Here is a 25349-nt window from a genome sequence, read left to right on the forward strand (position 1 = left end):
GCCAACAGCCTTGTCGCAGTGGCTATACCAGTTCCAGTCAGATCACCGGAGTTAAGCGCCGTCGGGCTGGGCCAGCATTTGGATGGGTGACCATCTGGTCTGCCGCACACTGTAGGCAAGTGGGGTGCACTCAGCCCTTGAGTGGCAGACTGAGGCGATACTTGATTGAGGTGTAGCAGCTCCGGTCTCGTAAACTGACATACGGCCGGGAGAGCGGTGTGATGACCACATGCCCCTCCGTATCCCCGTCCTGTGATGCGTGTGGGCTGAGGATGACACGGCGCCCGGTCGGTACCGTTGGGCCTCCCAAGGCCTGTTCAGACGGAGTCTGAGTGATTTGCATCCTCATAGTTGCGCTACTAGCGCCACTCTTATGTGACTGTTGCGATGTGTGTATTAGACACCATGTAGGAACACGGCTAACAATTTTCGTTATGTCACACAACTCCATCCTGGTAATGCGATTTCTTCCCGGCAGTTTGTATTTGTATATAAGGATAAAAATTGCCACTGTGAAACAAGCTACTGCTGCTTCTACAGTACTACCCACCTGCTGTTTTTACCTAACACTTCAACCAAAGCAATTATATTAACTTCCCACAGAATACAATTACCTGCCCATACGCTGGAGAAGTAAAGATCTCCAGTACAGATCAAGGTCACGTGACACTTGCGACGCTGAGTCCATATACGCAGATAAACTGCAGTAGTAATCACTAACATCATACTCTTACCTCTGTTTTGTATATTTGGACGATGTCTATCACAAGTCTACTATCTACCTGCAACATATTTCTTTCAGCTGTTACCAAACTACATCTTGTCACCCCAAAAAAGTCATTAATCTAAATATTCTTCATCACATGTCCACTTAGAACAGGGCTTCACAACATACGTGCTCGCGGAGCAAGCTGTGAGCATCCAGGCGCGAGCACGGAGCAGCGCGAGCACGCTACCCCCACTACCGGACCAGAGCGGAGAGTGGGGAGAGCCACGTGGGGCACACAACAGCTGCCGCCAGTCAATGTAAATCCGTGGCCACCTGCAGGGATATCACTCACGGATTATTACTGCGACAAATGAAACAAATATAGGACAGTGTACACGTGCCACATAATTTTATTAGCTTAGTGTATGCCTCTACATTCGTATTAATTTGTGAACTGTTGCACAATAAAAGACATCACTGAAGTGTGACATTATCGGTTATCTTGTACTTTTTGCTGTTCACAATTGCGTCTATGTTCGGAGTAATTGTTATTGTGCATCGTAGGCGCAGCGTGCAGTTTACATTTCCATCAGACAATGCGTTTCTCAGGCGCGTCTTGTTACATTTCATTGCAGAGAACAGTTGTTCACAAACATACGTGGAACCGAATATTGATATTATTGTAGCCACCAGTTTGTGCAAACGAGGAAATGTATCCTGTGGGAAGTGTCTGTAGAATTCCAAAATGTTTTTCTTGTTCTGAAATTTGTCTCTGTATTCTCTGTCACACTGGAGGTCAATAATTTCTAGTTGCAGCTCAGGACGAATATCTTGAATATTCGCTGAATGTGGAGAGGAGAACAGATCAAAATCACTGTCTAGTGCTGTCAGATCTTGAAAGCGTTGATCAAATTCTTCCTTAAGGGCAACTAAACTATGTGAATAAAGTTCACAGTCTTTGTGAACATCTTGCACGGATGATAATTTAGCAAAATGAGCTAGGTTTCCTGTTTCCAGCTGACTCACCCAAAGTGTCAATTTCATTTTAAAAGCTCGTATTCGATCAATGAAATGAGTAATTAGCAGATGTTTACCTTGTAGTAAAATGTTCAAAGCATTCAGATGGCTAGTTAAATCTGCTAAGAACGCGAGATCAGATTCAAACGTGCGCGCGCATTTCCCCTCCCTCCCGCCCCTCCCTCTCTACTCCGCGACTTTGCACCTGCTCGCTACCACGTGCCTGAGCAGACGCGAGTACTCGCGCTCAAAACCGGCCAGTTGTTAAGCCCTGACTTAGAAATAGAGAAAGATTACTATAGAGTGTCCCAGAAGAACACTTTTCTTGTGCAGTATAACACACCACTCTCATCCCTAGATAGTGATGTGTGGTAGGCATAGGACTTAGTTTTACATCTAATATTGCAGTTAGTTGTAAAATGACCCTTAATGTTTATGATATACTGAGGTCATTTCACTTTGCTCATACCATCTGTGAGACCTCTTATGACCTTAGACATCTTTAAGACTATATGTGACAGCTCTATAATTAGCAAGGAAACACAGTGGAAGGGTATGGTAAAGAAGTGCTACACACGAGGAAAGACCAAATGTAAATGATGAATTTATAACTGTAGAATTGTTTTTTGACGGACTTGATGCGCTCCACTGTGTTTGGGGAAAGTGTTGATGGCAGTGGGTCACACATTGCACTCTGATTGCCATTGCCTCCAGCAGAAATCTCCAGGATGCCTCCCTGACACGCCCAATGGGAAATCCTCTTATTGGAATTTAATTTGTGTCATTTGTATTGACACTGTACAGAGTTTGTTTAAAGATTCTGGTATCTGGTTTTTAAACATTGGAGTCGGTGGTCATATGCTAATTGACAGCAGTCATTGATGACCACCAAGAACAGTGAGTCATGCCAGTAAAATATAGGAAGACCAGTTACTTAGTAGTGTATCGACACCCCCCCCCCCCCCAAGAGTCTATGCTGGTATTGTGTCTGTATGAAGTGGGAGTGAGTGTTGGGCAAGCAAAAGGTTGTGGTGCTGCAATGGAGAAGTAACTCAGTAAGTAATACCCTGTTATCAGTATCATCTCAAAAGCTGTGATAATCTGAGTTTACTTCCGGAACGATTGCATCGTCTTAGTACAATGGATGGCATGTTCAGTATGATTCACTCAACAACATTTCGTGTGCACATGGTTGGCCGTCGTCATTTTGGAATATGGGAAGCATGTTGAGGAGTAATTTGTCTGACTGTAGCAGTTTCCCAGAGCTAACGTTTCTCAGTTAGCCCCTCCCTCCCATACTTTGGTAGCATATGACCAGTAAGCTTCGTGAATCAGCTCCTGCGTGGCAACATATGGGAGTAGCAATTAACAACAGATTCCAGTCGCAAAATATCGTTGTTTTCCTAAATGTCAAGAGAGAGTAGAAGTCGCTTAGTAAAACACTTGTCTCTTGTTAGTATTGTCCTACGTCAACATTTTGAAAGACTTAATGTTCAAGTAACAGTGGAATGTGTATAGAAGTTAAAGAAATGAGGTATCTGACACTTCTATGGTGATGCAGTATATAATCAGGATGTCACTGGTCAGGTGCATAATGAGGATATTGAAATAATAAGGTTCAAATGGCTCTAAGCGCTATGGGGTCATCAGTTCCCTAGACTTAGAACTACTTAAACCTAACTAACCTAAAGACATCACAGCATGGGCGTACCCCCCCAGAAGATATTCGAACTCGTTCACGCAGATCCGGGAGTAATCTTTTCGTCTTTGGCACGTTACTGTCTGCAGGGAAGTTTGTAGAAATAATAAATTGAGCGATAAGCAATCCGCTCTGCTACTCGCAGGCATGTTATGTCGCCAAGGAACAGCGTATTCACTTGTAGGCAGTAAGGGATCATGACTACGTGAAGTTTCTAACAAACAACATCGTTTCGCCTACCATATTTAAATGCTAAATGCGTTTCTGCTCCCAAACTATTAATTTTTTAGTTACAGGTGACGCTAACTGTAGATTAATAGCATTTGACGTGCAGGTTATGACAAGCAGTAGATGGCGAGACATTTAGTGCAAGCGATTTATAAAATAATTTTTAGAACGTTCCACAAAACTGGCCATCACCGAAAATACAACCGGGCACTTCAGTAAAAGCCCCATTAGGGCTGCCCGAAGCCCTTGCTCACTTGCATAATTTAATGGGTCCATTTTCTGGATTGTTACTAAGTGACGAAGAAAGATTATTTACTAAAAAATTATCGGCGGCTAGAGTGCTAGTGGAACGCACGTTCGGATTTTTGACGAGCAAGTTGCATATTCTCCCAAAGAAAGAAAACTCCTTTAGAACACGAAGACATTGTTATTCAGTACATCTCCTTCTTTTACAACATATTAATCGATAAAGGTAGACCCAAAATCTCCGTTCAGTTGAGTTCTTACCAGGACATAATCGAAAACAGTGCTTTGGAGCATGCTTTCAGAAGCAAAGAGTGGAGCTTCAAGAAGCATGAGGAGAGGTGTTCAAAACCTGTCAACTGTCATTATTGCAGATTTACCTCATGAATCGTTTATTGAATACTGTAACTACTGGGGCTATTATTTCTTTATTAAAATGATAAAATTTGTATGTAACTAAAGTATGATAATATACCAAAGTTTATGCGTTTATTGTCTGTAGTATTTTTGGTAGTTATTTATTTTAATTTTTTGTAGGTATACAGTTCATTCCAAGCTTGGCATACCAGACCTCTGTCGTGGTAGTGTTTTTTTTCTGATCCCACAACACGGGATGTTGACGTACATATGGGACTTTCGATGTCCATCGCAAGAAATCGCATCCAACGATCGCTCGAAACAAAACTCGGAGCTACCGTGCAGCACTGTTCTGCATCGCTCTGCTCAGCCCGCAGTCTAAACAGGCACCTCGCTATGCTACTGTTCTTATATTTAAAATGTTTATTTAAAGCAGTTGTTCACTAGTTTACTGTTTTGTTACATAAGAAGTGCTGTATGTTGTCTCGAGTCCTTGTTTCCTGAGACTAGTACGACCTGCCCCCCCCCCCAGTTCAGATCCTGGGTACGCCCTTGCATCACAGACATCTATGCCCGAAGCAGGATTCGAACCTGCAACCGTAGCAGTCACGCGGTTCCGGACTGAAGCGCCTAGAACTGCACGGCAACAGCGGCCGGGTAAACAATAAGGTAAAGATTAGAGATTAGATTAGTACTTGTTCCATAGATCATGAATACGACACTTCGTAATGATGTGGAACGTGTCAGGTTAACAAAAGATGTCTGTACAAGATATTACATTACACAAAATATTGCATGACACTAATGTTTAAGTTGTTTTTTTCCCCTTAATTTATATCTAAAAATTCAGCCAATGAATAGAAGGAGTTGTCATCTAGAAATTCTGTCAGGCTTTTGATGCTGTTTGGTAGGTGACCAAAGACTTTTGTGGCAGCATAATTTACCTCTTTCTGTGCCAAAGTCAGATTTAACCCTGCATAGTGAAGATCATCCTTTCTCCTGGTGTTATAGCTATGCACACTGCTATTACTTTTCAACTGGGTTGGATTATTAACAACAAATTTCGTAAGTGAATATATATACTGTGAGGTTACTGTGAGGACCCCTAGATCCTTAAATAGATGTGTGCAGGATGACCGTGGGTGGGCTCCAGCAATTATTCTGATTACACGTTTTTGAGCAATGAATACTTTTCTACTCAACGATGAATTACCCCAGAATATCATGCCATACGAAAGCAGTGAATGAAAGTAGGCATAGTAAGCTAATTTACTGAGATTTTTATCACCAAAATTTGCAATAACCCTAATAGCATACGTAGCTGAACGCAGACGTTTCAGCAGACCATCAATGTGTTGCTTCTAGTTTAACCTCTCATCAATGGACACCTAAAAATTTTGAAAATTCTACCTTAGCTACAGGCTGCTATTGTGTTATTGAAGATCTGCAGCTATTAACTGTGTGAATCAGCAAGGATAAATAAGTGATTCAAATGGCTCTGAGCACTATGGGACTTAACATCCGAGGTCATCAGTCCCCTAGAACTTACAACTACTTAAACCTAATTAACCTTAGGACATAACACAGATCCATGCCCGAAGTAGGATTCGAACCTGCGACCGTAGCAGTCGCTCGGTTCTGGACTGAAGTGCCTAGAACCGCTCGGCCACCACGGCCGGCTCAGCAAGGATATCACGGTTTAGTAAATGTCATGTAATAGGCCACTTTTAAAATCTGTTTCTTGACAAAGCTTTTCCTCTGCCTTGCAAAAGTGGTGAGGGTGCTGTGAAAGGGCAAAGGCGTGCTCAGTGGTGCCGTGTTTCAGAATCATCCTCAATGGAAACCAAGGCTGAAGACACCGTAACCGAGGACCTGGCTGCAGCGCTGGACGCCTCGGAGGGCGCCACCGTGGTGCTGGTGGCGGGGGAGATGCGGCTGGCGGCGCACCGGGCAGTCCTGGCAGCCAGGAGCCCCGTGTTCGGCGCCATGTTTCGCCACGACACGCTGGAGGCCAGCAGTGGCGTGGTCACCATCAGCGACGTGGAGGGCCCAGTCCTGCGCCTGGTGGTGGGCTACTGCTACAAGCTGAAGTCTCCACAGCCATCCAGCATGAGCCTTCAGCTCCTGGAGGCTGCAGACAAGTACGGCTTGCTGGGGCTGAAGGCCGACTGCGAGCAGCAGCTGGCTGCTCGGCTGACTGTGGAGAACGCAGCGGACACAGCTGTGTTCGCTGTAAGGTACCCTTGTCCTACCCTCAAGTCGGCTGCCATCAGCTTCATATGGTCCAACCCCCAGGTGTTCGACACGCAGGGCTGGGCTGATGCAGAACGCGAGCAGCCTGAAGAAACAGGTGAAGTGAATCGGCTACTCGATGAGCAACGTGAAGAAATCAGGTAAAGACAAGACAAGGCACTCCTCTGTGTTTCCCGATGGTGTGTGTGTGTGTGTGTGTGTGTGTGTGTGTGTGTGTGTGTGTGTATTAGCCGAATGGTCTCAGGCACTGCAGTCATGGACTGTGCGGCTTGTCCCGACGGAGGTTTGAGTCCTCCCTTGAGCATTGGTGTGTGTGTTTGTCCTTAGGATAATTTAGGTTAAGTAGAGTGTAAGTATCCCCGATGTTATTCAATCTGTTTATTGAGCAAGCAGTAAAGGAAACAAAAGAAAAATTCAGAGTAGGTTTTAAAGTACATGGAGAAGAAATAAAAACTTTGTGGTTCGCCGATGACATTGTAATTATGTCAGAGACAGCAAAGGACTTGGAAGAGCAGTTGAAGGGAATTAGATTAGGAAATGAGACACTAAAAGTAGTAAAGGAGTCTTGCTTTTTGGGGAACAAAATTACTGAAGATGGTCGAAGTAGAGAGGATATAAAATGTAGACTGGCAATGGCAAGGAAAGCGTTTCTGAAGAAGAGGAATTTGTTAACATCGAGTATAGATTTAAGTGTCAGGAAGTCATTTCTGAAAGTATTTGTATAGAGTGTAGCCATGTATGGAAGTGAAACATGGACGATAAATACTTTGGACAAGAAGAGAATAGAAGCTTTCGAAATGTGGTGCTACAGAAGAATGCTGAAGATTAGATGGGTAGATCACATAATTAATGAGGAGGTATTGAATAGAATTGGGGAGAAGAGGAGTTTGTGGCACAACTTGACAAGAAGAAGGGCTCGGTTGGTAGGACATGTTCTGAGGCATCAAGGGATCACAAATTTAGCATTGGAGGGCAGCGTGGAGGGTAAAAATCGCAGAGGGAGACGAAGAGACGAATACACCAAGCAGATTAAGAAGTGTGGAGTTTGCAGTAAGTACTGGGAGGTGAAGAAGCTTGCACAGGATAGAGTAGCATGGAGAGCTGCATCAAACCAGTCTCACGACTGAAGACCACAACAACAACAACAGTGTGTAAGCTTAGGGACTGATGACCTTACCAGTTAAGTCCCATAAGATATCACACACATTTGAACATTTTTTTGTGTGTATGTGTGTTTTTGTTTGTTATTGTCAAGCCTACAATATTTACTACTGAGTTTCTGTTTGGTGTATCTCTGTTAGGGCTACGGCAATTCTCTACACTATGTGGTCAAAAGTATCTGGACACCTGGCTGAAAATGACTTAAAAGTTCGTGGCGCCCTCCTTCGGTAATGCTGGAATTCAGTATGTTGTTGGCCCACCATTAGCCTTGATGACAGCTTCCACTCTTGCAGGCATACCTTCAATCATGTTCTGCAAGGTTTCTTGGGGAATGGCAGCCCATTTTTCACGGAGTGCTGCACTGAGGAGAGGCATCGATGTCGATCGGTGAGGCCTGGCACGAAGTCGGCTTTACAAAACATCCCAAAGGTGTTGTATACGATTCAGGTCAGGACACTGTGCAGGCCAGTCCATTACAGGGATGTTATTGTCGTGTAACCACTCCGCCACAGGCCGTGCTTTATGAACAGGTGCTCGATCGTGTCGAAAGATGCAGTCGCCATTCCCGAACTGCTCTTCCCCAGTGGGAAGCTAGAAAGTGCGTAAAACATCAACGTAGGACTGTGCTGTCATACTGAAACAGAAAAAAACAAGGGGTGCAAGCCCCCTCCATGAAGAACATGACCACACCATAACACCACCGCCTTCGAATTTTACTGCTGGCACTACACACGCAGGCAGACGACATTCACCGGGCATTCGCCATACCCACACCCTGCCATCGGATAGCCACATTGTGTACCGTGATTCGTCACTCCACACAACGTTTTTCCACTTTTCAATCGTCCATCGTTTACGCTCCTTACACCAAGCGAGGTGTTGTTTGGCATTTACCGGCGTGATGTGTGGCTTCTGAGCAGCTGCTCGACCATGAAATCAAAGTTTCTTCACCTCCCACCTAACTGTCATAGTACTTGCAGTGGATTCTGACGCAGTTTGGAATTCTTGTGTGATGGTCTGGGTTGATTTCTGCCTATTACACATTATGACCCTCTTTAACCGTCAGCATTCTCTCTGTCAACAGACGAGGTCTGCCTGTACACTGTTGTGCTGTACGTGTCCCTTCACGTCTCCCCTTCACTATGACATCAGAAACAATGAACCAAGGGATGTTGAGGAGTGTGGAAATCTCGCGTACAGATGTCTGACACAAGTGACACCGAATCACCTCACTACGTTCGAAGTCCATAAGTTCCACGGAGCGTCCCATGGTGCTCTCTCACGATGTCTAATGACTACTTAGGTCGCTGATAACGAGTACCTGTCAGTAGGTGGCAGCACAATACTCCTAATATGAAAAACGTACGTTTTTTGGGATGTCCGAATATTTTTGATCATTTAGTGTAGCTCTCAATGCTTTCATTGCCTTTTCATAACTGGTTCGAAGGATCACTACATTGAACTGTTCTGTGGTTATTAGCAAATAAGTTAGATAACAAAGGTCATGAATGAATCAAGATTTTCATAGCTCCAACTGTTCAGTATATAACAGTGACCTGTGCTCTTTGCAGGCCAGTAGAAGAGTGCTCAGCTCTTGGGTTGCACGATGCAAACGTCTGTACAAAAAGTAGCTTCGCTGCTTCTACCAATAAGACAGCAATGCAGCTTAAACAGAAACAGAATATGAGCAGGAAATGTCATTCTTTACCAGCACCAGGAACTCTGGAGTATGCTGTGGTACCATACAAGGATGGCAGTCATGTATCTATCATTTTCCATTTGTGGTGTTGTCATACTATAAATTCTGTCCTGTTGCAATTTTTGGACTTGAAGCATATCACTATGCCGATATCACGTCTCACAGTACACAATTAGCAGCCAGAACGACACCTTAAAGCTAACAGGTGGACCTCTCCACAAGTCAGCGGCCTAAAGCATGACAGTCACAGCTTTCACAAACAGCCCACCAAAGTGGGGAACCATGGGTTAGTGTTCCTGATGGCGCAGGAGGATATTAAAACTCGATGTGGCATAAGCGTAATAAGCTTACATAGGAATGTGATGCATTATCAGTGTGTGTAATTAAGAGCAGACGTTCCATGCACGCTGCCACAATGTGTGTCTGCCACAATACAGACATCACTACAGTTTCACCAATTTAAAGAGAGAGGACATCATTCAGGATGCATTCCCAGTAGGTTACTAAAACGTGACAAGGGAACAATCCGAGGAGGAAATAAAAGAGCAGAAAATAAAGTCAACTAGAAGAGCACTTAAAAAAAAAGGTGGCCAAAAGTTCGTTGGTAAGGAGAATAAGAAAACCGTACTCGAAAGCAGAATGTGTCTCGAGACAGAGTACTGCTAGAACCAATAAGAACAAAGACGTGCATGTCAAAGAAAGTGAAGGCGTCTCTCTTTGGTGGACATCAGATGGTTTTGAGGACAAATAAAAGACCTTATAAAAAAGTAACACGTCATAAATGAAAATACACTCCTGGAAATGGAAAAAAGAACACATTGACACCGGTATGTCAGACCCACCATACTTGCTCCGGACACTGCGAGAGGGCTGTACAAGCAATGATCACACGCACGGCACAGCGGACACACCAGGAACCGCGGTGTTGGCCGTCGAATGGCGCTAGCTGCGCAGCATTTGTGCACCGCCGCCGTCAGTGTCAGCCAGTTTGCCGTGGCTTACGGAGCTCCATCGCAGTCTTTAACACTGGTAGCATGCCGCGACAGCGTGGACGTGAACCGTATGTGCAGTTGACGGACTTTGAGCGAGGGCGTATAGTGGGCATGCGGGAGGCCGGGTGGACGTACCGCCGAATTGCTCAACACGTGGGGCGTGAGGTCTCCACAGTACATCGATGTTGTCGCCAGTGGTCGGCGGAAGGTGCACGTGCCCGTCGACCTGGGACCGGACCGCAGCGACGCACGGATGCACGCCAAGACCGTAGGATCCTACGCAGTGCTGTAGGGGACCGCACCGCCACTTCCCAGCAAATTAGGGACACTGTTGCTCCTGGGGTATCGGCGAGGACCATTCGCAACCGTCTCCATGAAGTTGGGCTATGGTCCCGCACACCGTTAGGCCGTCTTCCGCTCACGCCCCAACATCGTGCAGCCCGCCTCCAGTGGTGTCACGACAGGCGTGAATGGAGGGACGAATGGAGACGTGTCGTCTTCAGCGATGAGAGTCGCTTCTGCCTTGGTGCCAATGATGGTCGTATGCGTGTTTGGCGCCGTGCAGGTGAGCGCCACAATCAGGACTGCATACGACCGAGGCACACAGGGCCAACACCCGGCATCATGGTGTGGGGAGCCATCTCCTACACTGGCCGTACACCACTGGTGATCGTCGAGGGGACACTGAATAGTGCACGGTACATCCAAACCGTCATCGAACCCATCGTTCTACCATTCCTAGACCGGCAAGGGAACTTGCTGTTCCAACAGGACAATGCACGTCCGCATGTATCCCGTGCCACCCAACGTGCTCTAGGAGGTGTAAGTCAACTACCCTGGCCAGCAAGATCTCCGGATCTGTCCCCCATTGAGCATGTTTGGGACTGGATGAAGCGTCGTCTCACGCAGTCTGCACGTCCAGCACGAACGCTGGTCCAACTGAGGCGCCAGGTGGAAATGGCATGGCAAGCCGTTCCACAGGACTATATCCAGCATCTCTACGATCGTCTCCATGGGAGAATAGCAGCCTGCATTGCTGCGAAAGGTGGATATACACTGTACTAGTGCCGACATTGTGCATGCTCTGTTGCCTGTGTCTATGTGCCTGTGGTTCTGTCAGTGTGATCATGTGATGTATCTGACCCCAGGAATGTGTCAATAAAGTTTCCCCTTCCTGGGACAATGAATTCACGGTGTTCTTATTTCAATTTCCAGGAGTGTATATAGACTTTTAAAGACTAGTTTTACACAGCAGAGTGAGCTATAATTTCCTTATAGGAAGTAAAATCTGATAAAAAATAAAAATTTCGATATGACACATTGTGTAATGTAGGCGATACAGTTGGATACACAACTTTATCTAGATATGGAGTAAAATGTAATACATTCGGTTTGAAATGATTGAAGGGCCTTAGTGGTATAGCTACAGGATCTGTTGTTATTTAATATTTATGTATTCTCCATAAATGAAAACAGAATAAGCAGAAACACTTTCTTCAGAGAATATGTAGATAATTTGTTTGCCAAAGCACTCTCATTATGGGAACATTATAAATGAGTGGTTTACAAAGAGGTCTAGAAGCCAAACTTTAATTTTACCGAACAGGTAAAAACTTAGGATATGTACAGTTCTTGCATCGCTTTACACTTACCCAGGAGCCAACTGCAGGTATATACGAGTATGTGGATGCAACGACAAGAAGTCATGCTGGAGCTTATCACAGAGCTGCATAACATCCACATCCCAACAAATGTGCGAAGTGGCCCCTGTGGGATTGCACGCAATTGGGATAGTAACAGCTGTCATGCAGGATATACATAATTGTACTTTGGCTTACACCATGTTGGAGAGCACTTGCCCATAGCTTGTACAAGGGTTCGTTTCAGTATCCTCCAGACCTGGTCTATGCAAAGTCCTCAGTTTCCTTCACATTCGTCTGTCTGAAAGGACCCATGATCACACAAACACCCAAAACTAGCTTAAAATGTTATGTGGTGTGGTTAGTGTCTGTGAGGGTTATTGTTTTGGTATAGCCGTACTGCTGCTCTACTGTTCCCATCTGCTTGGCTGTACACAAATACAATCTCAACTTGTTCATGATATGAAAGGGAGAAAGTGATACTGTTACAGTAGCACAAATTTTGTGGTTTTCCAGGTTTGATTATAAGAATGTATGTTTCAAAAACGCGAACTTCACAACATTATTTTGTAAAAGATCATTTCTCATTCTAAGTTTTATCACAAGTATACAAAAACAGAAACTTGTTATTTTTAGCTGTCTGGGGTGGTTGAGCGGTTCTAGGCGCTTCAGTCTGGAACCGCGTGACCGCTACGGCCGCAGGTTCGAATCCTGCCTCAGGCATGGATGTGGTTCAAAATGGCTCTGAGCAATATGCGACTTCACTTCTGAGGTCATCAGTCGCCTAGAACTTAGAACTACTTAAACCTAACTAACCTAAGGACATCACACACACCCATGCCCGAGGCAGGATTCGAACCTGCGACAGTAGGAGCAGCGCGGTTCCTGACTGAAGCGCCTAGAAGCGTTCTGCCACAAACGCCAGCTCACACACACACACACACACACACACACACACACACACACATACACAGCATGTATTTCACCAGGGGGAATGACTGCTTAACAATTGCATCTTGAGATCAAGTGAACCTACTCTTAGGAATCAAAATGACAAATGAATTTCTTGATGTGCAGTGTAAAAATTTTAATGAAGAGAGTGAGTACTTGGAGATCATGATGCAAGTGTATATCCAAACCTCAATATGCAGAAACACTTTCCTAGTGATCTGTATAATAGGAGAGTACTGTATATTTTTAATTTGTCAATGTACATACGTGTTTTTATAACTGGTCACAGTTCAGCTTCCATTATAATGTAGTTTATCAGAAGTGTGTGTTTGGAGAAAAGTGTCAGAATTTCTTTGTTTTGACAGAAGGCTTCCTGCAGAGGAGAAGGACAGGAGGCTGCTGGAGGCAGCTAAGGTGGGCGCCGTGGCGGAGGTGAAGGAGCTGCTCACGGCAGGGGCGGACGTGGCAGCTAGGGGTGGCTGGTGGTGGACCCCCTTGCACTATGCAGCGTGCAATGGGCACCTGGAGGTGGCGCGGTGCCTGGTAACAGCTGGAGCCGAGGTGGATGCCAGAGACGAGGTGCAGACCACGCCTCTGCACCGGGCCGCGTTCAATGGCTGCACGGATGTGATGCGTCTGCTGTTGGCCAATTCTGCCGACCCCAACGTCAAGAATAAATGGGGGTGGACGCCAATGCACGATGCAGCATCCAATGGCTTTGCCGAAGCGGTGGCGGTGCTGCTGGAAGCGGGGGCTAACAGGCGGGTGAGGACTGGCTGTGGGGAAACGGCGCTGGACATCGCCAGGCAGAAGAACCACCTGCACTTGGTAGACATGCTGAGATTAAACTAGCATTCCAACAGATAACTCTGGAGCAAGACTAAAACTGTTTCTCTGCCTAAATTTGTTATTTTTTTAAAATAAATAATACAAAAAAGTTAATCCTGCAGTCATTCTTTGTACCCAAATTTACGAGCTACAGGGCGACACAGAAAACAGGATCATTTCCACAATCCAATAAAACTAAACGTGATGAAGGAAAGAAATTTCATTAATAGTAATTGAAACCTTACAACTTTGCCATTTACAAAACATTCATGGCATTTATCATTTTTAAAAAACTACGATCCTCTGACGGCTTCCTTCTGTACAAATACACTACTGGCCATTAAAATTGCTACACCAAGAATAAATGCAGATGATAAACAGATATTCATTGGACAAATATGTTATACTAGAACTGATATGTGATTACATTTTCACACAATTTGGGTGCATAGATCCTGAGAAATCAGTACCCAGAACAACGACCTCTGGCCGTAATAACGGACTTGACAAGCCTGGGAATTGAGTTAAACATAGCTTGGTTGGCGTGTACAGGTACAGCTGCCCATGGAGCTTCAACATGATACCACAGTTCATCAAGAGTAGTGACTGGCGTATTGTGACGAGCCAGTTGCTCGGCCACCATTGACCGGACGTTTTCAGTTGGTGAGAGATCTAGAGAATGTGCTGGCCAGGGCAGCAGTCGAACATTTTCTGTATCCAGAAATTATCCTGCTGAAATGTAGGGTTTCGCAGGGATCGAATGAAGGGTAGAGCCACAGGTCATAACGCATCTGAAATGTAACGTCCACTGTTGAAAGTGCCGTCAATGCGAACAAGAGGAGACCGAGACGTGTAACCAATGGCACCCCATACCATCACGCCGGGTGATACGCCAGTATGGCGATGATGAATACACGCTTCCAATGTGAGTTCATCGCGATGTCGCCAAACACGGATGCGACCATCACGATGCTGTAATCAGAACCTGGATTCATCCAAAGAAATGACGTTTTGCCATTCGTGGACCCAGGTTTGTCGTTAAGTACACCAACGCAGGTGCTCCTGTCTGTGATGCAGCGTCAAGGGTAACCCCAGCCATGGTCTCCGAGCTGGTAGTCCGTGCTGCTGCAAACGTCGTCGAACTGTTCGTGCAGATGGTTGTTGTCCCCATCTGTTGACTCAGGGATCGAGACGTGGCTGCACGATCCGTTACAGCCATGCGGATAAGATGCCTGTCATCTCGATTGCTAGTGATACGAGGCCATTGGGATGCAGCACGGCGTTCCATATTACCCTCCTGAATCCACCGATTCCATATTCTGCTGAGAGTCATTGGATCTCGACCAGCGCGAGCAGCAACGTGACGATACGATAAACCGCAATCGCGATAGGCTACAATCCGACCTTTATCAAAGTCGGAAACGTGATGGTACGCATTTCTCCTCCTTACACGAGGCATCACAACAACGTTTCATCAGGCACCTGCTGTTTGTGTATGAGTAATGGGTTGGAAATTTTCCACATGTCAGCACGTTGTAGGTGTCGCCGCCGGCGCCAACCTTGTGTGAAAAGCTAATCATTTGCATATCACAGCATATTCTTCCTGTCGGGTAAATTTCGCGTGTGTAGCACTTCATCTTCGTGGTGTAGAAATTTTATTGGCCAGTAGTATACATTCGTGATATATGCTGTTGAGATTCCACATTGTCCACTGCTACATCTCAGCTGGGATACTGCATCTTGAATTCTGTGTTTTAACTCATCCAGGGTTCTTGGTCGAGTCGTGTAGACTTTTCTCTTGAGGTAGCCCCACAAGAAAAAATCAGAAACTGTAAAATCTGGCGATATAGGGGGCCAGGGAGTGTTACCGAATCGTGAGATCACACGGCTGCCAAACAGTTCTCGCACGTATGCCACTGATCGCTGTGCAGTGTGTGATGTTGCTCCGTCCTGTTGAAACCGGTTGTTCAGTGCAGGTGTAACGAAAGTTCCTAACATCTCCACGTAACGATGGGCATTGACAGTTATTGTTTTTCCCTGTTCATTTGCGAAAAAATACGGTCTGACAGTCCCACGTGATGAAACACCACACAACACTGTCACTTTACTAGCGTGCAAAGGGCGCTCATGAACGCCATTAAGATTTGTGTTTGCCCAGTAACGGTAGTTTTGTTTATTCGCATAACGCGTGAGATGAAAATGTGCCCCATGCTACTCTATCCTGTGCAGGCTTCTTCATCTCCCAGTACTTACTGCAACCTACATCCTTCTGAGTCTGTTTAGTGTATTCAGCTCTTGGTCTCCCTCTACGATTTTTACCCTCCACGCTGCCCTCCAATACTAAATTTGTGATCCCTTGATGCCTCAGAATATGTCCTACCAACCGATCCCTTCTTCTAGTCAAGGTGTGCCACAAATTTTTCTTCTCCCTAATTTTATTCAATACCTCCTCATTAGTTATGTGATCTACCCATCTAATCTTCAGCTTTCTTTTGTAGCATCACACTTCTATTCTCTTCTTGTCCAAACAATTTATCGTCCACATTTCACTTCCATACATGGCAACACTCCATACAAATACTTTGAGAAACGATTTCCTGACGCTTAAATCTATTTTTGTACATATAATAAGTGTATTATGCCGTAATTTTTTTTTTTAAATTTGTGGTAAGTACTGTGGGACCGAACTGCTGAGGTCATAAAGCCCGAAGCTTACACACTACTTAATCTAACTTACGCTAAGGACAGTACACACACCCATGCCAGAGGCAGGACTCTTAACCTCCGACGGGGGGAGTCGCGCAAACTGTGACAAGTTCCCCTAGACCACACGGCTACTACACGCAGCTATTATGTAGTAGTTACAGTATGTTACTATGTTACATTTTCTCTTGTTTTTCAGATTAGAATCAACTTTCGTAGCACAAAATTTCGTGCAGTGAAATTATCGTTCGGTGTTACTTACGATTTCCAGTGCTTTTAGATCATATATGTGGTCCTGGAGATGTGTTCATTAGTTCCCATGCTCCAGCTGGCCGATTTACGGTGTTTTTCAGCCATATTTGTTACAACACATCACTTAGATATCTTGCACTTTTCATTTTGTGATCAACACGTGTGTGTTTACAGTGTGTAGTTTGCCGATTGTCGCTGAGTGTTTATCTTTTGTTGAGAATACTCCGCAAGTCACACTCCACACGACCATCTGAAACATTGGATTCAGTCAGACTTGCAAAATAAATAATTCCGGGTTATATCAATGCAAATGTCAGAACAACTCCTTGGCAACACAAAGACTGAAATAATTTGCACAAAACACTTGGCTAAATATTGAAATCAAGTCGCTTTATAACAAGAAATTCATGCTTAATAGAATGTTACATGATGTGATCTTGACTTATCACCATTTATTAACAACTCAACAGTAATGAACAAAATAATACAAAAAAATTAACACACCACAGCAAGAACACTGCAGTATACACAGAACGAAACATCGGAACACTCACTAACAAAACAACCAGAAAGCAAAGCATTATAAAGTACAATACCTGTACCACTACAAATGTCACCGAAAACCAATGAAACACACAGATTCAGAATTAATAGAGACAGAAGCAGAGCTATTAGAGGAAGGGCTCAAACAGAACATCAGTACAAAAATAGTTAACCGCTACCTAGAAACTCTGATTGTAGAAACGGAAAGCATCCTGACAGAGAAAGTGAAACAAGAAAATAGCACAATAAATATTGGGCTAACACGAGAACTAGTGAAATAAACAACATAATCAGCATGTCAAAGAAAGACAACATCATAGACACAAGAGCTGATAAAGGGAACAACACAGTACTGATCAATAAAGAACAATATATAGGGAAAAACCAAAGGTCTCATCTAACAATATTAAAAAATTGAAATCTGGTACAACAGCATATTTCCAGACATACATAAAAAACCTCAGAGACATCAAACACGTATCCACAGATAAAGAGAATCAACACATCACACAAAAGAAGACAAAGGCACCAACATTCAGAAGTGAATCCTAGGTTCACAAAGGCCTGATTTCGTTGAGGCCTGTTATTAATTTCGTGAACACACCATAATACCATGTGGCTAAACACATGAACAAAATCATAATGCAACAACAGGGAAAAACAAATGAACTCAACACAAATAAAGGACTTACACGTTCCACAAACGGAATGACACCCTTTCAACATAGAGAACATGTATACCTCAATACACACTAAAACTAATTAAAGAAAACTTACTGACATACAAAAAACTAGCTGCAGACAATATTAATAAAATAACTGAAGCTCTCAAAGCAATCACATCCCAAAATTACTTCCAATTTGAAAAAAGAATTTTACTTACAAGAAGATGGGCTTCCAATGAGATACCCAATATTGGGAACATTGGCAAACATGTTCATCAACCACATACAATCTTTGATACAGTCATCACAAAGAAAGGATACAAAATTGTTTACTGATACAGATATGTGGATGACATAATCTGTATGGTAGGCAAACTAGCAGTTAATGCAGACATTAACGATATACATAAAAATGTTCAGTTCACCAAGGAGGAAGAAACACAAAAGGAAATACATTTTTTGGATATAACAGTAAAGAGAGGCAACAATAAGCACACACTTGACATCTTCAGAAAGCCAACAGCTACAGATACAATTATACATGCTTCGTCCAACCACCTGAAAAATCGAAAATTAACAGCCCTACGATACATGTTACACAGACTAAATAATATTCCACTCAGCAAAGAAAACTATGAAAAAGAATTACTAACAGTACAGCTCACAGCCACAAACAATGGTTAAAACACTCATATAGGATAGAAGCTCAACCAAAAAATCAAAAACACAAAGAGAAATGAAAACAAGCAGAGAATACAAACACCACAGAACCTCACAGATACCACACCACACACAGGAAAACAAAACATTAACGCCCATAACATGACTAACGGAAGAAAAGAGTCGTACACTTTGACGTACAAACGCAAAACAACACACAGGATAGCGAATACATAAAAGAAGCAGGGATTACGCATTGCCTACAGAATAAGAAACACGCACCTATCACGTTAACAAACAACAGACAAACCAGATAAATACCAAGATGCAGATATACTGGGTGAGTCACCTATAATAACTACGAAAGTATGATAGAAGCTGAAAAGTTTGTGGGACAAAAGTTGCATGGGACAATGGGCGCCATAATATGACATTTGTTTCTTGTTGCTAGTTGCGGTCACGACAAAGATACGAACGTAAACTTTTTTTTTTTTAATGGGATGCTATGGTTTGGTATTTATTTTCTGATAGTGGCAATCGAGACGAATCCAGTGATGTGTAAAAGTAAGGTCTTTGAAGGTCAAAGAAGGTAACGAAGGTGGCATGAACGTCCATCTACAGAAGGTGGTCGAAGTGACGACCATAGGTATCAATGCAGTGCTGCAATCTTCTTATGGATTGAGTGGTACTTCTTATCACATCGGCACTCATCGAAGCACATGCTCTGACAATTCTCTCTCGTATATCTTCAGGTGTAGTTGGAACGTCTTTATAAACAATGTCTTTTACGAATCCTTACAAGAAAAAATACAGAGGCGTCAAGTCTGGCGAACGAGCCGGCCACGACACATCTCCTCCGCGTCCAGTCCAACGATTTGGAAATTCCAGAATGAGAAGTTGTTCTCAATTTGTCACACACATATTTAAATGTACGACGTGTCGGGTGAGTATGCTGAAGATATGTTTCAGCATAAAAGTCTATAGCTCTCACTGAATTTCGTTGGCATTCTACGTAAATGAGAAGCATATCGACTTGTTCTTCGAAGGAATACATCATTCACATTCGCTTGATTCGACGATACTAGTCCTACTGTTCCTATTAGTATTGTATTGCGAAACCGTCGAACACAGTTTACATGTCAATGGCACGTTAGATGGATACGCCTTATTCGGCGAATATTTACTATTTGCACGATACGCGAGAGAGATTTGTCAGAGCATGTGTTTCGATAAGTGCCGATGTGATGAGGAATACCACTCAGTCCATGATAAGAAGATTGCAGCACTGCATTGATACCAATGGTCATCATTTCGAAAACTTTCTATAAATTGACGTTCATGCTACCTTTTTGACCTCCGTTGACCTTCAAAGACCTTACTGTTACACATCACTGGATTCGTCTCGATAGCCGCTATCAGAAAATAGCTGTGGCATCCCATCAGATGAAATCATCGTCTCGATAGCCAAACTATAACATTCCACTAAAAAAAAAGTTGACTTTCATATCTCTGACGCGACCCCACCTAGGAACAAAAAACCAACGTCATATTATGGCCCCCGTTGTCGCATGCAACATCTACTATCATACTTTCGGAGTTATTCTTGGTGGCAATAGTTAGTGGCTCACCCAGTTACTTTGTCACGAATGTGAATCAGTGTATCTCAGGAATACAGGAAAGAACTTCAAAACAAGACATATAGAATATACAGGGTGTTACAAAAAGGTACGGCCAAACTTTCAGGAAATATTCCTCACACACAAATAAAGAAAATATGTTATGTGGACATGTGTCCGGAAACGCTTAATTTCCATGTTACAGCTCATTTTAGTTTCGTCAGTATGTACTTTACTTCCTCGATTCACCGCCATGATTTCATACGTGATGCTCTACCTGTGCTGCTAGAACATGTGCCTTTACAAGTACGACACAACATGTGGTTCATGCACGATGGAGCTCCTGCACATTTCAGTCGAAGTGTTCGTACGCTTCTCAACAACAGATTCGGTGACCGATGGATTGGTAGAGGCGGACCAGTTCCATGGCCTCCACGCTCTCCTGACCTCAACCCTCTTGACTTTCATTTATGGGGGCCATTTGAAAGCTCTTGTCTACGCAACACCGGTACCAAATGTAGAGACTCTTCGTGCTCGTATTGTGGACGGCTGTGATACAATACGCCATTCTCCAGGGCTTCATCAGCGCATCAGGGATTCCATGCGACGGAGGGTGGATGCATGTATCCTCGCTAACGGAGGACATTTTGAACATTTTCTGTAACAAAGTCACGCTGGTACGTTATGTTGCTGTGTGTTTCCATTCCATGATTAATGTGATTTGAAGAGAAGTAATAAAATGAGCTCTAACATGGAAAGTAAGCGTTTCCGGACACATGTCCACATAAGATATTTCCTTTCTTTGTGTGTGAGGAATGTTTCCCGGAAGTTTGGCCGTACCTTTTTGTAACACCCTGTATAAAAAGCTGGAAGGAAGAAAATAGTCATTCTACCTTCGCCGAACACCTGATATAGCATGGACATGTACCATCCAACTTGGGACACGACATGAAAGTTATTAGAGTGAAAAAATTCAGATATTACAAGGAAACTTTCACATACAAAGAGTCCTTGCATTCAGAAATAGTTAATGACCAACTGCATATAAGCAGTGTAAGCAATACCTCTCTGATCACGTTAGCCACTAAAACAAACAGAGATCTGAACCAGCGGCCTATGAATGCTACTAACTGCTCGTCGATGGTCTCGTTTTCCCTAGATTATACAGTGTGGAGAAAAACTGTGTCACAAAATTTTTATCCTGGATAGCTGATGCCAGCAGGAACCAAAACTAATAATGTTGTCTAGGTCAACAACGCACAATTTTGAAGGTACGGAAAGTTGGCGCCACGGTCTCCGATTGGCCGCGAGATTGCCCTGTTGCCGGATGCTCTGGACAACGCAGAACCGCGAATTCTTTGTCTGCCAGAGATCGCTATGTATCCGAGGCGGCCCGCACGCTCGGTGGTGGCGCGCCGGCGTTCCACTCTGGGGGCCTGGGGGCGAATACCCACATACACTGTAGTTTGATGATAAAACATACTGGGAACAAACCCGTCAACACCAGTTAGTTCGCGTACAGAAACTACCTGGAAAGGGGCTTTTTTTGTAGCTAGGACATTGTTCACTTAAAGCAGGTGCTCGGTGACCCTCCGACGCGACACAAGCTTAGTAACGCCGAACGGTGTTTTGCCGAACTCTTTCAAAGATTCCTGGCATTGCCCTGATGTGATTGGCGGCATGTTGAATGCGATATATTAATTACTCTCCGTTTCTAGGTGGTTCACGTCCGGGTAGGTAAACTAGAACCTTGAAGAATCTCCACAGGAAAAAGGTGTGGTGATCTCGGGCGCCATGTCCGACGAGCACCTCTGCCAATTAGCCCGCCGACGAAGAGTTCATTTACATATCCGCGCACAGCACGACTGTTATGTGCGGCCGCCCCATCATGCTGCAACCACATGTGTAGCTGTATCTCCAGGGGAACATCTTTCAGCAGGCCGGGTAGAGTTTCTTGCATCGATGATTTCAGCCGTAAATAGAAATATTAAAAAAGGTAGGAAGATTTTTCTGTTTAGCAAAAGTGACAAAAAGCAGATTTCAGAGTACCCGACGGCTCAACACAAAAGTTTTGTTTTAAGTACAAATAGTGCTGAGGATCATAGGACATTCAAAACCATCGTACATTATGCGTTAGATGAGTATGTGCCAAGCAAGATCTTAAGAGATGGAAAAGAGCCACCACGGTACAACAACCGAGTTAGAAAACTGCTGCGGAAGCAAAGGGAACTTCACAGCAAACATAAACATAGCCAAAGCTTTGCAGACAAACAAAAATTACGCGATGCGAAACGCAGTGTGAGGAGGGCTATGCGAGAGGCGTTCAACGAATTCGAAAGTAAAGTTCTATGTACTGACTTGGCAGAAAATCCTAAGAAATTTTGGTCTTATGTCAAAGCGGTAGGTGGATCAAAACAAAATGTCCAGACACTCTGTGACCAAAATGGTACTGAACAGAGGATGACAGACTAAAGGCCGAAATACTAAATGTCTTTTTCCAAAGCTGTTTCACAGAGGAAGACTGCACTGTAGTTCCTTCTCTAGACTGTCGCACAGATGACAAAATGGTAGATATCGAAATGGACGACAGAGGGATAGAGAAACAATTAAAATCGCTCAAAAGAGGAAAGGCCGCTGGACCTGATGGGATACCAGTTCGATTTTACACAGAGTACGCGAAGGAACTTGCCCCCCTTCTTGCAACGGTGTACCGTAGGTCTCTAGAAGAGCGTAGCGTTCCAAAGGATTGGAAAAGGGCACAGGTCATCCCCGTTTTCAAGAAGGGACGTCGAACAGATGTGCAGAACTATAGACCTATATCGCTAGCGTCGATCAGTTGTAGAATTTTGGAACACGTATTATGTTCGATCATAATGACTTTTCTGGAGACTAGAAATCTACTCTGTAGGAATCAGCACGGGTTTCGAAAAAGACGATCGTGTGAAATCCAGCTCGCGCTATTCGTCCACGAGACTCAGAGAGCCATAGACACGGGTTCCCAGGTAGATGCCGTGTTTCTTGACTTCCGCAAGGCGTTCGATACAGTTCCCCACAGTCGTTTAATGAACAAAGTAAGAGCATATGGACTATCAGACCAATTGTGTGATTGGATTGAAGGGTTCCTAGATAACAGAACGCAGCATGTCATTCTCAATGGAGAGAAGTCCTCAGAAGTAAGAGTGATTTCAGGTGTGCCGCAGGGGAGTGTCGTAGGACCGTTGCTATTCACAATATACATAAATTACCTTGTGGATGACGTCGGAAGTTCACTGAGGCTTTTTACGGATGATGCTGTGGTATATCGAGAGGTTGTAACAATGGAAAACTGTACTGAAATGCAGGAGGATCTGCAGCGAATTGACGCATGGTGCAGGGAATGGCAATTGAATCTCAATGTAGACAACTGTAATGGCTCTGAGCACTATGGGACTTAACATCTGAGGTCATCAGTCCCCTAGAACTTAGAACTACTTAAACCTAATTAACCTAAGGACATCACACACATCCATGCCCGAGGCAGGATTGGAACCTGAGACAGCAGCGGTCACGCGGTTCCAGACTGAAGCGCCTAGAACCGCACGGCCACACCGGCCGGCAGACAACTGTAATGTGCTGCGAATAAATAGATAGATCCCTTATCATTTAGCTACAATATAGCATTTCAGCAACTGGAAGCAGTTAATTCCATAAATTATCTGGGACTACGCGTTAGGAGTGATTTAAAATGGAATGATCATATAAAGTTGATCGTCGGTAAAACAGATGCCAGACTGAGATTCATTGGAAGAATCCTAAGGAAATGCAATCCGAAAACAAAGGAAGTAGGTTACAATACGCTTGTTCGCCCACTGTCTGGCATGATTTTTTTTTTTTTTTTTTTTTTTGTAATTTAATTGAAAGCTTTGTTGCTTTGGTAAAAATAAAATTGGTTCTTTTTGTCGTGACAGAATAAATTACTATTAATCACACCAGATTTGTCGGAGAACAGCAGCAACATGTGTAATTGATCCAGCTTTAAGAAATTCTATTACCTTTTAGCGGAAAATTCGTGCGGTACTCTCCGACGTTAGAAAAGTCGTGGTGTTCCGTTCGGAGCAGGAGGCGGCTGTCTTTTCTCATTCGCGATATCGAAAATTACTAAAAAATGAACAGAATTTTTTTTTTCGGAGGAAGATCGCGCGGAGAAAACAGACAGAAGTTACATGAAAGAAACCTAAGGGACCAACTAATTGGATTTGTACGAACATATAAACGGAACTGAAAGAACTTGGAATAAACACTATAACGATGTCGTCACGACAGCCTCCTGTTCCGACAGAACACACGCTGGATCATAAGCTGCATAAATCTTTTAAACAGAAAAGATTATCACAAGTATAATTAATGAAAATAAGGTTGAGAGATTTTCTTTGAAATTAAATAAACTTCAAGGCTTCAAGTATTATATTATAAAACGGAAACTTACATTAACATGGCCACCCATTGTGGCGGTGGAGCGAATTTTCATGATACACATTCTCGCTTGTTTGTGGCTACATATATTTTTAATCACTTAAACTCTTAAATTTACAATAAAATTATTATCTCAGTATGGAGCACAATACTTTTGCGTCCGACTCGCAACACATTCACAGAAGAACAGCTAGAGAGCGGCGCGGCTCCCTGCAGAAGTAAAAATTGGCAATTGTTATTTTAAAACATAGGTGCATCGTTTTTCTTCTCTGATCGATAGCAGCGTATAACAGTTTATAGCTATCGTGATATTCTGCGCTTTTCAGGAGCGCGGCAAAGATATCTGGCTACAACATTCATTGGTATATGTTAAAAGTTCGCACATACTGACGCGAATACGGAAAAAAAACTTTTACATGTTAAAAAATCGCAGTGATAAAGGCTGTAATGTCACAATGCCTCCCACGTGAGGCATGATGATTCCGGAAGGATCATCAGGACTCACATGTAGTTTCAAGACATTACTGTGTTTTATCATCTGTTTACTTTCGCTCTAACATAAAATTGGAATGAGTTTGTCATCTAGTTATTTTATGCTTCCAGTACAGTTATGAAAACAAATAAAGTCTTTCAGTGTCTTTTGTGCACTTTGGCACTTCTTTCAGTTCATTGTAAGGTGTC

General features: G+C 43.7%; 1 protein-coding gene across 3 annotated transcripts in view; it reads left to right on the forward strand.

Moving 5' to 3' along the window:
• LOC126213479 (poly [ADP-ribose] polymerase tankyrase-2-like) overlaps positions 1 to 25349 on the forward strand; it is a 236945-nt gene that overhangs the window by 45314 nt on the left and 166282 nt on the right. For 2 of the 3 annotated variants that reach the window (XM_049941257.1, XM_049941254.1), the window contains exons 2-3: positions 6079 to 6646; positions 13315 to 13891. The exons of the other annotated variant lie outside the window; for it this stretch is intronic. In XM_049941257.1, coding sequence (XP_049797214.1) covers positions 6090 to 6646; positions 13315 to 13801 — 1044 coding nt within the window. In that variant the 5' untranslated portion in view covers positions 6079 to 6089 and the 3' untranslated portion in view covers positions 13802 to 13891. Of the gene's footprint in view, positions 1 to 6078; positions 6647 to 13314; positions 13892 to 25349 lie in introns of those variants that run through there. 3 annotated transcript variants of the gene reach the window in all.

Source organism: Schistocerca nitens, chromosome 11 (genome assembly GCF_023898315.1).
Source record: "Schistocerca nitens isolate TAMUIC-IGC-003100 chromosome 11, iqSchNite1.1, whole genome shotgun sequence".
Lineage (NCBI taxonomy): Eukaryota > Metazoa > Arthropoda > Insecta > Orthoptera > Acrididae > Schistocerca > Schistocerca nitens.